Raw genomic sequence first — 15,639 nt, forward strand, 5'->3', positions numbered from 1 at the left:
GGTGGCTTGCTGATGAAGTAAAGCCAGCTGCAGCAGTTCCAACGTGTTGGGCCATTCGGGTTGTTATACTGGAACATCGAGAAATAGACTTTGCCACACAATTAAGTAGCCAAATTAAGGAGTCTTTATTTCAAAAGCCGGTAACCAACGAAGGAACTAGCGTTCCAAAAACTAGCGGCCCCAAACACACTCAGGAGCAAGCTTTTAAAGGCAAAATTACATTCTGGCCAGGGTATGGGGAGGAGGGGAAGCCTAGTAGTAAAACAAAGCAGTGAAATAAACTCATTTACAAGGTTTATCTATAGGATAAATTCTGGGAGAAACACTCTGGGTACATCTGCAACCTTGCAAAACTAGCCCAAGGCCACAGCCTGCAAAACTAGCCTGAAGGCCCGGGTAGGGAATGTTTTAGAAAAAGTAAGATCTGCCAAAAGTCACTTTGCTTCATTTCGGGATGTTTTATGCACCTGTCTGTCTGCTGCCCAACGACTTTTTCCCCCCAGAGAGCATTGTCAGAGTGTCCGGGGTTCTAGGTAATAAAGAAATGAGCCTGACCTGTGGTGGCGCAGTGGATAAAGCGTTGACCTGGAATGCTGAGGTTGTCAGTTCAAAACCCTGGGCTTGCCTGGTCAAGGCACATATGGGAGTTGAAGCTTCCTGCTCCTCCCCCTTTCTCTCTCTCTCTCTCTCCTCTAAAATGAATAAAAAAATAAAAAGAATTAAAAAAAAAAAGAAATGAAGCAGCATAGGTGCTTCTAACCTGGATATGAGACAGGTGGCCTGGGTCTTCCCCTTGCTTCACTTCCTTTTATATTATCATTGGCCAAGCTTAGGCTTCTGTTGTTATTTAAGCAACTGCAATGTACCCAAGGCCAGGCATCCGAGACATGTGGAGCCAAGATTATACAGTAGTCCGAGCAGCGGAGTCTTTGCCCAGTCTCTTAACCATAACGCTACATGAAGGGACAGAATGTAGACTCCGGGGGAGAAACTGAGGGAGACTCGCATTTCAGCCTTAGGAGTTGATATCACTGGTTTATGATTAAGTTTTCTTCTTTTGATCTGGGTATATCATTAACTCTTCATATTAGTCGATCAGGGTTTGATTCCATTCTTGGCACACTGCTTAAACGGGAGGAGAGAATCTTCTAAGCAAACTAGATGCAAATTGGAAAAAGTGGGGCAGGGTGATAAGGGGCCAAAGATGATACATGGGTACTGAAGAAATTTTCAGATAAAAAAAAATTAAATAAGCTGTGAACACCAACAGAAGAAAAGTGGGAAGGCAGGTTTGATGCCTAGTCATAATTGTTTTGAGAGAAAAACAATGGATCTGATACCAGTTACTAGCAGAATCTTTGTTTCTGTCTAGAGAGGAGGTGAGGGGCAAGGGCAGCATGTTCAGCCAGACCTCAGTCTGTATGTTCCCTGGTTTGTAAATGGAAGTCCTTGCTACTGCCTTTGAGCTCTGGAACTGTTCTCTCTTCTTTCAGGGGGAAATAACAGATGGTCATGCTGGAACTGAGTTTATCTGAATCTTCAAAACCTTCTTGTGCACAATTTATGATGTCACTTTTTTGCAAATTCAGTGCTTTCTTGTAGTTTTCCTTTTGAGATAAGCCACAGGAGCCTCATTTTAGTTGGGCATTGCCTATTAGCGGCAAAACTCCTTTCTTATTTAATCAGCTTCTCCAAAGGAATTGTTAGGTCAGACAAAGGAGGGACGCACAGGCCTGATGAGTTTCATAAGAAGTTTATTTATGCATCTGTAAAACAGATGGGCTGAGACCCTAGTGGCATCAGCAGAGAGCTGCAGGAAGGGGGTGTCTATCAGACATGATATAGGTATATAGGGGTTGCTGCAGGCATTTACTGGCATGGGGTTGGATGCACCTGGACACGATCAGATTAGCATGTTTTGGTTTGTTGCCTTTGATCATAGATGGTCTCCCTTTCCCAACCCACAGATCCCTCTTGATGACTTGTCCCAGGGACATTTCCCAGAACCTTCCCAGGATGGGAGAAGTTGCTTAAGGGCAGGGGGAGGTTGGGTGACAGAAGGGCTTAATGAAGAAGTTCCCCTAGTGGGAGGTTAGGTGAGGGGGAATTTGAGTTTTGAAGGGACTATAAATTTAAAGGAGCCCTGGACCCACACCGAACAGGAATAAGGCTGAGTCCAGGTAGATCCTCTCTCTGAGGGCGAAAAGATTTTGGCAGTCTGACTAAAAACAACACGTGGAATCTGCCACCTGAGTCTCTCTTCCATATTCATTTGTATTTTTATGCATTTTGCTCATGGAATTCAAGTTAACAGGTCAGCATCTGTAAGCATGGAAGACATTTGAGTTGTTCAAGTGTTTGTGGCTGAGGTGTGGACAGCTGAAGCACTACGGAGAGGCTAAACCCTGACTGGCTGCATGGTTGGGAGGTGATGCTGACGTAGCCCCAAATCCTGGCCCTCTTGAATCCAGAATGTATTCAGTATTGTTGCACAAACTCTAGTTCTGGATGCTGGAAGTCCAAGATAGTTAGTTTCTGGTGAGAGCCCACATCCAAGTCTTACTACATTTTGACCTTTGCTTAGGCAGGTGTCCCCAAACTATGGCCTGTGTGCCACATGCGGCCCCCTGAGGCCATTTATCTGGCCCCCCGCTGCACTTCCGGAAGGGGCAGCTCTTTCATTGGTGGTCAGTGAGAGGAGCACTGTATGTGGCGGCCCTCCAATGGTCTGAAGGATAGTGAACTGGCTCCCTGTGTAAAAAGTTTGGGGACACCTGGCTTAGAATGTTGAGGTTTTTACCCATCACTTTTTCACCTTAACATACGTGGTACTTTAGAGCAAGCCGATGGCAGCCCAAGGTATGTTCTGGTGGGAAGTTTGAAACCTCCGAGCCCTCCTTGTGCACAGGGACTCTTCTCCAGCCAAATAGAAGCTGAGATGTGTTCAATAAAACTCTCAGGTTTACATCTTACACTAGAAGGAAATATATTTTAGATGGTTTTTGAGTATGTGCCTAGAGAATTTGTAAATGGCTATGATCTCCTTGAGGCAACTGAACTTCCATTTTCACCATTATTAGAAAAAAACAATAAAAATATATAAGTGCAGGTTGTACCTAAAACTCTTAATATACTTAACACATTGCCACAAAACTTCAAATGCATTTATTTGAATACCTTTATTGGAATACGCTACATATACCATAAAAAGAATCCCTTTATTGTGTACAATCCACTGGTTTTCAGCACATTCAAAAATACTGAATCATCACTATAATTTATGAACACTTTTGTTACCTCAAAAACAAATCCCTATGCCCTTTAACTTCACTTCCCAATATCTTTCCATTCTCTTCCTCCAAGCAACAATCCTAGGCACCCTCTAATCTACTTTCTATCTCATTAGATTCCCCTATTCTAGATTTACATGTGAATAAAGTCACGTAAGATGTCTCTGTAAAAGACTTCTGTTACTTAGCATAATTTTCTTAAGGAATATCCATGTAAAAGAACATATGGTAACTTTATTCATTTTTTTATAATCATTTTTAATTTTTATTTTTTTAAGTTAGAGGAGGGGAGATAGGCAGACTCCCACATGTGCCCTGACCGGGATCCACCTGGCAACCTCCATCTTGGGCTGATGCTTGAATCAACTGAGCTATCCTCAGTGCCAGAGGCTGATTCTCAGACCAACCAAGCAATCCTCAGAACCTGGGGCCAACACTCAAACCAATTAAGCCATTGGCTGTGAGAGGGGAAAAGAGAGAGAAGGGGGAGAAGGAGGGGAAGAGAAGCAGATGGCTGCTTCTCATGTGTGCCTTGACTGGGGATCGAACCTGGGATGTCCACACACCAGGCTGACACTCTACCACTGAGCCAACCAGCCAGGGTCTATACTCATTATTTTATTGTATTGCTCTTTCTAATGGTGTCAGATAGTTTTCATAAGAGTTCTTCCATTTCTTTTTTTACTCTTGATTCTCTTTTCTTCCACTTGAGTTATTTCTAGATTGCTATCTCTGATATCACTAATTCTTTTTTCCAACTGGTCTGCTCTATTTCCTAAACTTGCTAGTTCACATTTCATCTCATTTATTAAGTTACTTGTCTCCAGAGTTTCTATTTGGTTCTTTTTTATATTTTCAATGTCTTCGATAAAGTACTTTTGTTCATAGATTTTATTTCCAAGTTAATGCAATTGCTTCTCTGAGTTTTTGAATATCTCATTGACGATTTTCAGAACTGCAATCTTGAATTCTCGGCCAGTTGAATGAGTCTTTAAGTTTAGTTTCTGGAGATATTTTATTTTCCTTCTGTACTTCCATGTTTACCTTGGTTATTCGTGGTACTTGATGGATTATTTTTCTGTGTAGGCATTTTAAGGACTGAAAATTCTCTTTCTCTTATTTTCTGAGTACTTGATATTTTTATTTGTTTAGCAGGTTGGTAAGTAGAGGCATTTGCTTTGTTTTACTGAAGGTGGTTTTTTTCTCTTATCTGTACTGCTGGGATTTTTGGACCTCTGAGGGGCCAAGTCACCTGGGTCAGGGAAATGCACAGTATTGCCAAGGAGGTGGGTATCCTCCTTACTACCCAATTGCTTTGGTCTCCGGGCACCAATCCTCTGATAGGCTGAGTCAGGTGATGGGGCTCCCAACCTCTGTGTTTGCAGCTTTTCTTTTCTGTAACCAGAAGTCAAGCTTTGTATGCCATGCTGTGTACACCATGTTTTGCAGGCTTCTACAATTGCCTTTGACCAGGTTCTGCTGCAGTGTGAGGAGACAGGCTCTCCCATTAAGGGCTCAGTCCCTTCCAATGGGTTTAACTGCAGTGGGTGCAGACCTCTAGGATGAATTGTTGCTTCTGCCCGTTTGGATCTCACAAGTGAGGGTTGCAATGTTGTGCTGGCCATGGGAAGGTGATGCAGGGCGCTGCATTCTGGCCTCTGAGGTTTTGTCTGCCTGGTAATGATGGCTACTCAATTGCCACCACACTCTTCTGGTTCTCATCTCCGATCCCTGGTTCAGCTTTATGCATACTGGCTACTCAGGGAAGACTGCTGCCTCCACCCCTCAGGTCCTCCCAGTAGGGGTTGCACCCTGACACTTCACCACTACCATCTCTTTTGGGACTGCAGTGAATGCCAGGCTGTGTCTATTTCCTATCTTTGCCTTTCCCTGTCTTCCCAGATATGCCCACATCCAAATGTTTCAATGCTCAGATCTTTCAGATGTTATTGTGTTAAACAGGAAATCCTTGTTGAGTTACAGTTGTCCAGCTTATAACTTCAGGGAGAGACCTAAGGGTTCTCTCATGCTGCTGTGCTGCTTACATTGCTCTGTGAAGGTTCTTTATATATTTTTGATGCAAGTCCTTTATTAGATATATCAAGATATGTCATTTGAAAAATTTTCTGAGTTTTCCCTCTCTTGCTTTAAAATTTTTATTTTTAATATGCACATATTATAACATTTTAACCATTTTTAAATGTAGTTCAGTAGTGAGAATACACTGACATTGGGAAACCAGTCACATAACTTTTTTATCTTTCAAAACTAAAAATCTATACATGTTAAACATCTGCCCAATTTCCCTTACCCTCAGGCACTGGAAACCACCATCCTGTCTTCGTGAATTTCACTATTCTAGGTATCTCATATAATAGGCCAGTCAGTAAGTCTATGTCTTGCAGCTCTCTGTTTTAACTGCTGTTTTTACACTGGGGGCTTGTTGATGTGGTGCTCAGGTCTTTAGGTGGGAAAATGCTCTTATGTTATGATTAAACCTGTAATATTTTGGTGGGACAGAATCCATGGACTATGAACTCAAAACACATTCTAAGCATTGATCTCTGCCTTTTTGTCATGTAGGAAACCTGGAGTCTAGGAGTTACCTGACTAACCTTACCCAATCTAATAAGGAAATACTCAAATTGCTTATGGTTTATGTAAAAATGAAACCAAAATCATTTTAACCAAGAAGTAAATACAGAGAGCAATGCTAACGTGATTGCCTGCTGTTTGTGTCCAATCTTTAATTAGAGATAGCCTGTTTGATTTAGGGACAAAATGCAGCAACTCTGTAGCAAACTCCATCAGGTGTGTTGGAGGCACACTGTCTATAGCTCAGGAACTTCCTGGTCACTCATGTACTCCCAAGAGAATCCCAAAGTGGCTAGTATGTCTAGAAAAGTAACTTCATTCAAAACAGACTGCATTGATATTAAGAAAACACACTTCCCTTCTGTTGGTGGGATATACCAGGGGCCCATTTTCAGCGCTGAGCTCCAAATATTAGTATCTCTTCAATGAGGAGAACTATAGTTAGAAAGTGCAAGGGTTCTACATTGATGACTCAAGGCAAAATGGGAAGCAGGTTGAAGAGCATGATTAACTCAGGGCCTGGAACGGCCTCCATTACAGAAAGATTTTGTCAGCTGTCAGCAATGGCTGCTCGAACTGTATACAGCATGGGCTGAGAAATAGTCTCTTGAATGAGAATACACTGGGTAATTTATGTCCACCATGGGTAGTTTAGAGACCTGAATGCCTCTTTAGCAAAGAGATGTGGGGATGTGACTTATTTCAACAAATTCTAGAGCCATTTTTTTTCTCATTTAGAGTCACTTTTTAAGTGTTGTGGGAATAAGTAAAAAAGCAGATCTGATAAACATGTGACACATGTGGCTGAGGGGAATCAGCTCATGGTATATGTTCTGCCACCAGCCCTGTCATCTTTTTAGCTCACAATCCCTTGGTGTTGCCTAAGACAAAGTATTATGAAAAGAATAATTCACATGAATCTCTCATATTTTTGCCAAACACAAAATTTATTCCAATGGTTTATTAGTAAAAAGGCTCCTATACCCCCCACCCCAAAGGAGCCTTCTCAGTATGAAAGGTAGACTATAGATAATGGACTAAAGACATCCAGGAACTGTCACAAAACCAGTAGGATAATCCCAACAGATATCAAACTTCATTTTTCAATGTCCCCTTAATACAAAAAAAATAGAACATTATCAAAATATTAAACTCAAATGCATATTAGAAATATACTTCAATTCCCCTATAAATCAAAATGGTTTCAAAATGGAAATATAAAGTAGTATTCACTGATTTAAAGAAAAAGTGATAACTATAATCTTATATATTATTGTTGAATGATGACTCTTGGAAATATCTGAATATTCAGCTCTGAAAATAAATAGAAATCCACAGTCTCACAATGCCACTTTAAGAAGGAGGTTTGATAAACACAATATATTTACATTTAGAGTAATTCTTTTAGGCTCTGGTCAGTTTGCTCAGTGGATAGAGTGTTGGGTTGGTGTATGGACATCCCAGGTTTGATTCCCAGTCACAGCGCATAGGAGAATCAACCATCTGGTTTTCTTCCTTCCCCTCTCCCCCTTCTCTCTCTCTTCCTCTCCCACAGCCAGTTGCTCATTTGGTTTGAGGATTGACCCTGGGCGCTGAGGATGGTTTGGTTAGTCTGAGCACATCAGCCTCAGGTGCTAAAAATAGCTCAATTGGTTTGAGTATTGGCCCCAGATGGGGGCTGCCGGATGGATCCTGGTTAGGGAACATGCAGGAGTCTCACTATCTCCCCTCCTCTCACTTCAAAAAAGAAAAGAATAACTTTTTTAGGTTGAAAATTTCCTAGAACATTACACATGGATTCATTTCCATCACGATTTCTCATGTAACATTTATATCTTTTTTTTTTTCACATGTAAGGATGTGGATCAACTGAAGTCTTTCCTACGCTGTTTATACCCAACAGGACAGTGAGTCTTTTTATGCCTTTGGAAGGGACTGAGGGAACTGAAGGATTTTCCACATTCTTCACATTCATAGGGTTTCTCTCCAGTATGAATTCTTTCATGTACTTTTAAATAACTATAATCTCTGAAGGCTTTACCACATTGTTTACATTCATGAGGTTTCTCTCCAGTGTGACTCATTTCATGCCTGCGTAATGTACTGGGAAATTAAAATGCTAACTCGCATTCTTTACATCGATAAGGTCTATTTTCAGTATGTACATTCATGTGTGCTCGAACACCGGATGGATAAATGAAAGCTTTCCCACATTCCTTACATTGATGAGGTCTATTTCCAGCATGTATTTTCATGTGTGTCCGAAATCCTGACAGATGCACGAAAGCTTTCCCACACTGCTTACATTCTTATGGTTTCTCTCCTGTGTGAAGTCTCTTATGTATCTTGAGGCCTTGGTGATTGCAGAAGGCTTTTCCACATTCCTTGCATTCATATGATTTGTCTCCAGTATGAGTTCCTTTGTGTAATTGTAAGGAATAGTAATAAACAAAAGCTTTACCATATTTACATCCATAGGGTTTCCCTTTCTTGTGATTTCTTTCATGTACTTGGAAACCTCGATGAGAACTGAAGACTTTACCACATTGTTTACATTCATAGATTTTCTCTCCTGTGCGAATTTTCTCATGTGCTTCAAAAGTATGATGATACTGAGACTCAACAAGCTCTACAAAGAAAACACCCTGGGTAGGCACAATGAGAAGACAAAGAAGTGCAATCCAAATGAAAGCACAAGAGAGACCTTCAGGAGATGAACTGAGTGATATGGAAATAATCAAACTTCTGGATGCAGAGTTTAAAATAATGATTGTAAGGATGCTTAGGGATCTTAGAACAACAATGGATGGTCATCACGAACACCTAAATAAAGAAATAGCAAGTATAAAAAAGGATATTGAAATATTAAAAAAGAATCAGTGGGAGATGACAAATACAATATCAGAAATGAAGACCACAATGGAAGGAATTAAAAACAGGATGGATACAGCTGATGGTCGAATCAGCGAGTTGGAGGACAATTGGAATGAAGGCATGAAAGCAGAGAAGAAAAAAGAAAAGAGACTCAAAGTCTGAGGAAACTCTTAGAGAGCTCTGTGACAACATAAAGTGAAATAATTTCCGCATCATAAGGGTTCCTGAAGAAGAAGAGAAAGAACAAGGGATAGAGGTTTTGTTCAATCATATCATAGCTGAAAACTTCCCTAAATTAATGCAGGAAAAACTCTCACAAATTCAAGAAGCACAGAGAACTCCACTAAAAAGAAACCTACACCGAGACACATCATAATTAAAATACCAAAGCTAAGTGATAAAGAGAAAATATTAAAAGGTGAGAGAGAAAAAAAGGCTATCACCTACAAAGGAGCCTCCATAAGGATGACATCAGACTTCTCAACAGAAACACTTGAAGCCAGAAGGGAGTGGCAAGAAATATTCAAAGTAATGCAGAACAAGAACCTACAACCAAGACTACTTTATCCAGCAAGGCTATCATTTAAAATTGAAGGAGACAGTAGAGCGTCGGCCTGGCGTGCAGGGGACTCGGGTTTGATTCCCAGCCAGGGCACATAGGAGAAGCACCCATTTGCTTCTCCACCCCCCCCTCCTTCCTCTCTGTCTCTCTCTTCCCCTCCCGCAGCCAAGGCTCCATTGGAGGAAAGATGGCCCGGGCGCTGGGGATGGCTCCTTGGCTGCTGCCCCAGGCGCTAGAGTGGCTCTGGTCGCGGCAGAGCGACGCCCTGGAGGGACGGAGCATCGCCCCCTGGTGGGCAGAGCGTCGCCCCTGGTGGGCGTATCGGGTGGATCCCGGTCAGGCGCATGCGGGAGTCTGTCTGACTGTCTCTCCTCGTTTCCAACTTCAGAAAAATACAAAAAAAAAAAAAAATTGAAGGAGAAATAAAAAGTTTCCCAGACAAAAAAAAACAACAAAAAAACTCAAGGATTACAACCAAACCAATGTTGCAGGAAATGTTAAGGGGCATGGTGTAAACAGATCAAAGTGGGAAAAGAATATAGCAAAAGAGGAATACAGCTTTAAAGAATAAAATGGCAATAAACAACTACATGTCAATAATAACCCTAAATGTAAATGGATTAAATGATCCAATCAAAAGACATAGGGTAGCTGCATGGATAAGAAAACAGGACCCGTACATATACTGTCTACAAGAAACACACCTTAAAACAAATGATGCACATAGGTTGAAGGTAAAAGGATGGAAAAGAACATTTCATGCAAATGGAAATGAAAGAAAAGCTGGGGTAGCAATACTTATATCAGACAAAATGGACTTTAAAACAAAGAATATAGTAAGAGATAAAGAAGGCCACTACATAATGATAAAGGGAGCAATCCAACAGGAAGATATAACTATTATAAATATCTACGCACCTAACATAGGAGCACCTAAATATATAAAGCAGACTTTGATGGATATAAAGAGCGAGATAAACAGCAACACTATAATATAATAGTAGGGGATTTTAATACCCCACTAACATCACTAGATAGATCCTCAAGAAAGAAAATTAAAGAAATAGCAGAATTAAAGGACACACTAGATCAACTCGATTTAATAGATATCTACAGAACCTTTCACACTAAAGCAGCAGAATATACATTCTTTTCAAGTGCTCATGGTACATTCTCTAGGATAGACCATATGTTAGGGCACAAAAGTGCTCTCAACAAATTTAAGAAGATTGAAATCATATCAAACACTTTCTCTGATCACAATGGCATTAAACTAGAAATCAACCACAACAGAAAAGCTCAAAAATTCTCAAACACATGGAAACTAAATAGCAGGTTGTTAAATAATGAATGGATTAAGAATGAGATCAAAGAAGAAATAAAAAAATTCCTAGAAACGAATGACAACGAGCATACAACAACTCAAAATTTATGGGATACAGCAAAAGCAGTACTGAGAGGGAACTTCATAGCACTAGAGGCACACTTTAAGAAGCTAGAAAAAGCTCAATTAAACAACTTATCCCTGCATCTAAAATAACTAGAAAAAGAACAGCAAGTAAAGCCTAAATGTAGTAGAAGGAAGGAAATAATAAAGATCAGAGCAGAAATAAATGACATAGAGACTAGAGAAACAATACAGAGGATCAATGACACTAGGAGCTTGTTTTTTGAAAAGGTAAACAAGATTGATGAACCTTTAACTAGACTCACCAAGAAAAAGAGAGAGAGGACTCAAATAACTAAAATTAGAAATGAGAGGGGAGAAATAACAACTGACACAACAGAAATAAAAAGAATTGTAAGAAAATACTATGAAAAACTGTATGGCAAAAAACTAGACAACCTAGATGAAACGGACAAATTCCTTGAAACATACGATCTTCCAAAAATCAGTCTGGAATAATCAGAAAACCTAAACAGACCAATTACAACAAATGAGATTGAAACAGTTATCAAAAAACTCCCAACAAAGAAAAGTCCTGGGCCAGATGGCTTCAGAAGTGAATTCTACCAACTATTCAAAGAAGAACTAACTCCTATCCTTCTCAAGCTATTTCAAAAAATTCAAGAGGAAGGAGCTTCCAAGCTCCTTTTATGGGGCGAGCATAATTCTGATTCCAAAACCAGGCAAAGACACAAAGAAAGAAAATTATAGGCCAATATCCCTGATGAATATAGATGCTAAAATCCTCAACAAAATATTAGCAAACCAGATCCAACAATATATGGAGAAAATCATACAACATGATCAAGTGGGATTTATTCTGGGGAGGCAAGGCTGGTACAATATTCGCAAATCTATCAATGTTATTCATCACATAAATGAAAGGAAGGAGGAAAACCACATGATAATTTCAATAGATGCAGAAAAAGCATTTGATAAAATCCAGCACCCATTTATGATCAAAACTCTCAGCAAAGTGGGAATACAGGGAACATACCTCAACATGATAAAAGCCATCTATGATAAGTCCACAGCCAACATCATACTCAATGGGCAAAAATTAAAAGCAATCCCCTTAAGATCAGGAACAAGGCAGGGGTGCCCCCTTTCACCACTCTTATTCAACATAGTTCTGGAAGTCCTAGCCACAGCAATCAGACAAGAAGAAGAAATAAAAGGCATTCAAGTTGGAAAAGAAGAAGTAAAGCTATTATTATTTGCAGATGATATGATATTGTATATAGAAAATCCTAGTCTCAGTCAAAAAACTACTGGATCTGATAAATGAATTCAGCAAGGTGGCAGGATATAAAATTAATACTCAGAAATCAGAGGCATTTTTATACATGAACAATGAACAATCAGAAAGAGAAATCAAGGAAACAATCCCCTACACTATTACAACCAAAAAAATAAAGTACCTAGGAGTACATTTAACCAAGGAGACTAAAGACTTGTACTCGGAAAATTATAAAACATTGATAAAAGAAATCAAGGAAGATACAAACAAGTGGAAGCATATACCATGCTCATGGTTAGGAAGAATAGACATCATTAAAATGTCTATATTACCAAAAGTAATTTATAAATTCAATGCAATACCAATTAAAATACCAGTGACATACTTTAAAGGTATAGATCACATATTCCAAAAATTTATATGGAACCAAAAGAGAACACGAATAGCCTCAGCAATCTTAAAAAAGAAGAATAAAGGGGGAGGTATCACACTTACTGATCTCAAGCTATACTACAAGGCCATTGTACTCAAAACAGCCTGGTACTGGCATAAGAACAGGCACATAGATCAATGGAACAGAACAGAGAACCCAGAAATAAACCCAGAGCTCTATGGACAACTGATATTTGACAAAGGAGGTAAGGAAATACAATAGAGTAAAGACAGCCTCTTCAACAAATGGTGTTGGGAAAATTGGACAGCAACCTCCAAAAAAATGAAACTAGACCACCACTTACACCATTCACAAAAATAAACTCAAAATGGATAAAAGACTTAAATGTAAGGCGTGAAACATAAGCAACTTAGAAGAAAACATAGGCAGTAAGCTCTCTTACATCTCTCGCAGCGATATATTTGCTGATTTATCTCCATGGGCAAGGGAAATAAAAGACAGGATAAACAAATGGGACTATATCAAACTAAAAAGCTTTTGCACGGCCAAAGACAATAAGAACAGAATAAAAAGACAAAACTACACAATGGGAGAACATATTTGACAGTATGTCTGATAAGGGCTTAATAACCAAAATTTATAAAGAACTTGTAAATCTCAACACCAGAAAGACAAACAATCCAATCAAAAAATGGGCAAAAGAAATGAATAGACACTTCTCCAAAGAGGATATACAGATGGCCAATAGGCATATGAAAAATGCTCAACATCATTAATCATTAGAGAAATGCAAATTAAAACCACAATGAGATATCACCTCACACCCGTTAGAATGGCGCTCATCAACAAAATAACACAGAATAAGTGCTGGCGAGGATGTGGAGAAAAGGGAACCCTCCTGCAATGCTGGTGGGAATGCAGACTGGTGCAGCCTCTGTGGAAAACAGTACGGAGATTCCTCAAAAAATTGAAAATCGAACTGCCTTTTGACCCAGTCATCCCAATTTTAGGAATATACCCCAAGGACACCATAGAACGGTTCCAGAAGGAGAAATGCACCCCCAAGTTTATAGCAGCATTGTTCACATTAGCGAAGATCTGGAAACAGCCCAAGTGTCCGTCAGAGGACGAGTGCATTAAAAAGCTTTGGTACATATATACAATGGAATACTATTCGGCCATAAGAAATGATGACATCAGATCATTTACAATAACATGGATGGACCTTGATAACATTATTTCATGGAGTGAAATAAGTAAATCAGAAAAAAAACTAAGAACTATATGAACCAATGCATAGATGGGACATAAAAATGAGACTCAGAGAAATGGATAAAAATGTGATAGTAACAGGGAGTGGGGTGGAGGGGTGGGGAAGGGGTGAGGAAGGAGAGGGAGGGAGTGGGGGGAGGGTAGGGGCACAAAGAAAATGAGATAGGTGACGGAGGACGATTTGACTTTGAGTGAGGGGTATGCACCATAATCAAAGGTCAAAATAATCTGGAGATGTTTTCTCTGAACATATGTACCCTGATTTATCAATGTCACTGCATTAAAATTAATAAAAATAAAATTTAAAAAAAAGTATGATGATACCTAAACACTTTTCCACACAGTTTACATTCATAAGTGTTCTCTCCTTTGTGATATCTTTCATGTACATGAAAACCTCATTGAGAATTGAACACTTTACCACATTGCTTACACTCATAGGATTTCTCTCCTGTATGAATCCTTTCATGTGATTGAAAAGCACGATGATATCTAAAGACTATTCCACACTGTTTACACTTATAAGGTCCATATCCATTGTGCATTGCCATATGTTTTTGAAAGCTTGTGAGCCACATGAAGGGTTTCCCACATTCTTCACATTTGTACTGTTTTTCTCCTGTGTGAATCCTTCCATGTGTTTGAAAAGATGTATGGAAATGAAACACTTTCCCACATTCCTTACAATTATAGATTTTCTCTTCAGTGTGCATCCTTTGATGTATTTGAAATAAACTTGAAGAAATGCAAGTTTTCCCACATACCTTACACTTAAATGGCCTATCTCCATATTTCAGATACTCATGTGGTTTGTGTCCAGTGTGACATCTGATGTGCACATTAAGGGAAAAGTCATGCATGAAAGCTTTTCCACACACACTGCATTCATGTGGTTTTACTCCAGTAGCTTTCTTGTTCAGACTGAGGTTTTTTCCATGTTGATGACCCTCTTTACTTTCACAGAGTCTTTCTACCATTTGACTTCTGTAAAAAATGAAAAGTACATTATTAATAATTTTATAATAGTTTTAAAACTATTTATTAGGATTTAAAGGAAAAATATGTTTCCTGTCTTGTCTGAATTCTCTGAGGTTGAATATACCAAATGCTCTCCAGGAGGATGTCACCCTTGCAATGATCAAAACAGTGATATTCATATATGGCGCTTATTAATACAGTTTCTAATTTCACAAGCACTGAATATTTATGTCACAAATAAAGGAAGTATTTCTGGTAAAAATTTTTAAGGAACAACTAAATTTGAAGCATGAGTTATTTTGTGTCCTTCTTCTAAATTCACAACATACCAGGATTCTCATATGAGACACTACTTCTATTATGAGTGTGACTCACCTTAATTTTCTCCCCTGGTTTTTGTACAGATCTTCAATGTCATGATCTTCCCATTTGTTGCCTAAAATGTAGACCCAGAAAAATGATTCTAAAATATTAAAAGTTATGAAAAAATTATTAGATTCTATTTTTATTGTTAGCTGTGCCCATGCCTAGTTTATTTACCAATGTCCTCCTTTTCCACATTCCACATCTTAGAAAAAAGATAATGAGCAAAACATACTTGTTCTGTCTTTGACCAAGTGAAGGAAAGTCATCTTCCTTACCTATTGAGTTCAGGTTCCTGAAAGTTTCCTGCATTACATTTCTATACAGTTTCTTCTGTGGAGGATCCAGTAAAGCCCACTCTTCCAGCGTAAAGTTCACAGCTACATCCTCAATGGCCACAGCATCCTAAAATATGCATCCAAGTATGTTTACAGTAGGATGCGTGAGACTGAGTGCACATGACATCTCTACTCCATTTATGGGAAACTTATGTATGATTCTCTCATCTCTAAACATTTATGCTATGACTTGATCATCAGAAACTTACTCTGTCCACACTTATTTCCTTATAATTTTTGTGTGTGTGTGTGTGACAGAGATAGAGTGAGAGACAGATAGGGACAG

At 39.2% G+C, this 15,639-nt stretch overlaps 2 protein-coding genes across 2 annotated transcripts in view; both read right to left on the minus strand.

Annotated features, from left to right (window-relative positions):
- Window positions 1-15,639, minus strand: part of LOC136378509 (zinc finger protein 791-like) — a 131,620-nt gene that overhangs the window by 64,013 nt on the left and 51,968 nt on the right.
- The window catches only part of LOC136389757 (zinc finger protein 709-like), a 33,751-nt gene continuing 25,565 nt past the window's right edge, over window positions 7,454-15,639 (minus strand). Inside the window, 5 exon segments of the mRNA XM_066361514.1 lie at window positions 7,454-8,304; window positions 8,386-8,583; window positions 14,108-14,502; window positions 15,028-15,088; window positions 15,294-15,420. Coding sequence (XP_066217611.1) covers window positions 7,751-8,304; window positions 8,386-8,583; window positions 14,108-14,502; window positions 15,028-15,088; window positions 15,294-15,420 — 1,335 coding nt within the window. The 3' untranslated portion in view covers window positions 7,454-7,750.

Source organism: Saccopteryx leptura, chromosome 1, assembly GCF_036850995.1.
Source record: "Saccopteryx leptura isolate mSacLep1 chromosome 1, mSacLep1_pri_phased_curated, whole genome shotgun sequence".
NCBI classification, from domain to species: domain Eukaryota; kingdom Metazoa; phylum Chordata; class Mammalia; order Chiroptera; family Emballonuridae; genus Saccopteryx; species Saccopteryx leptura.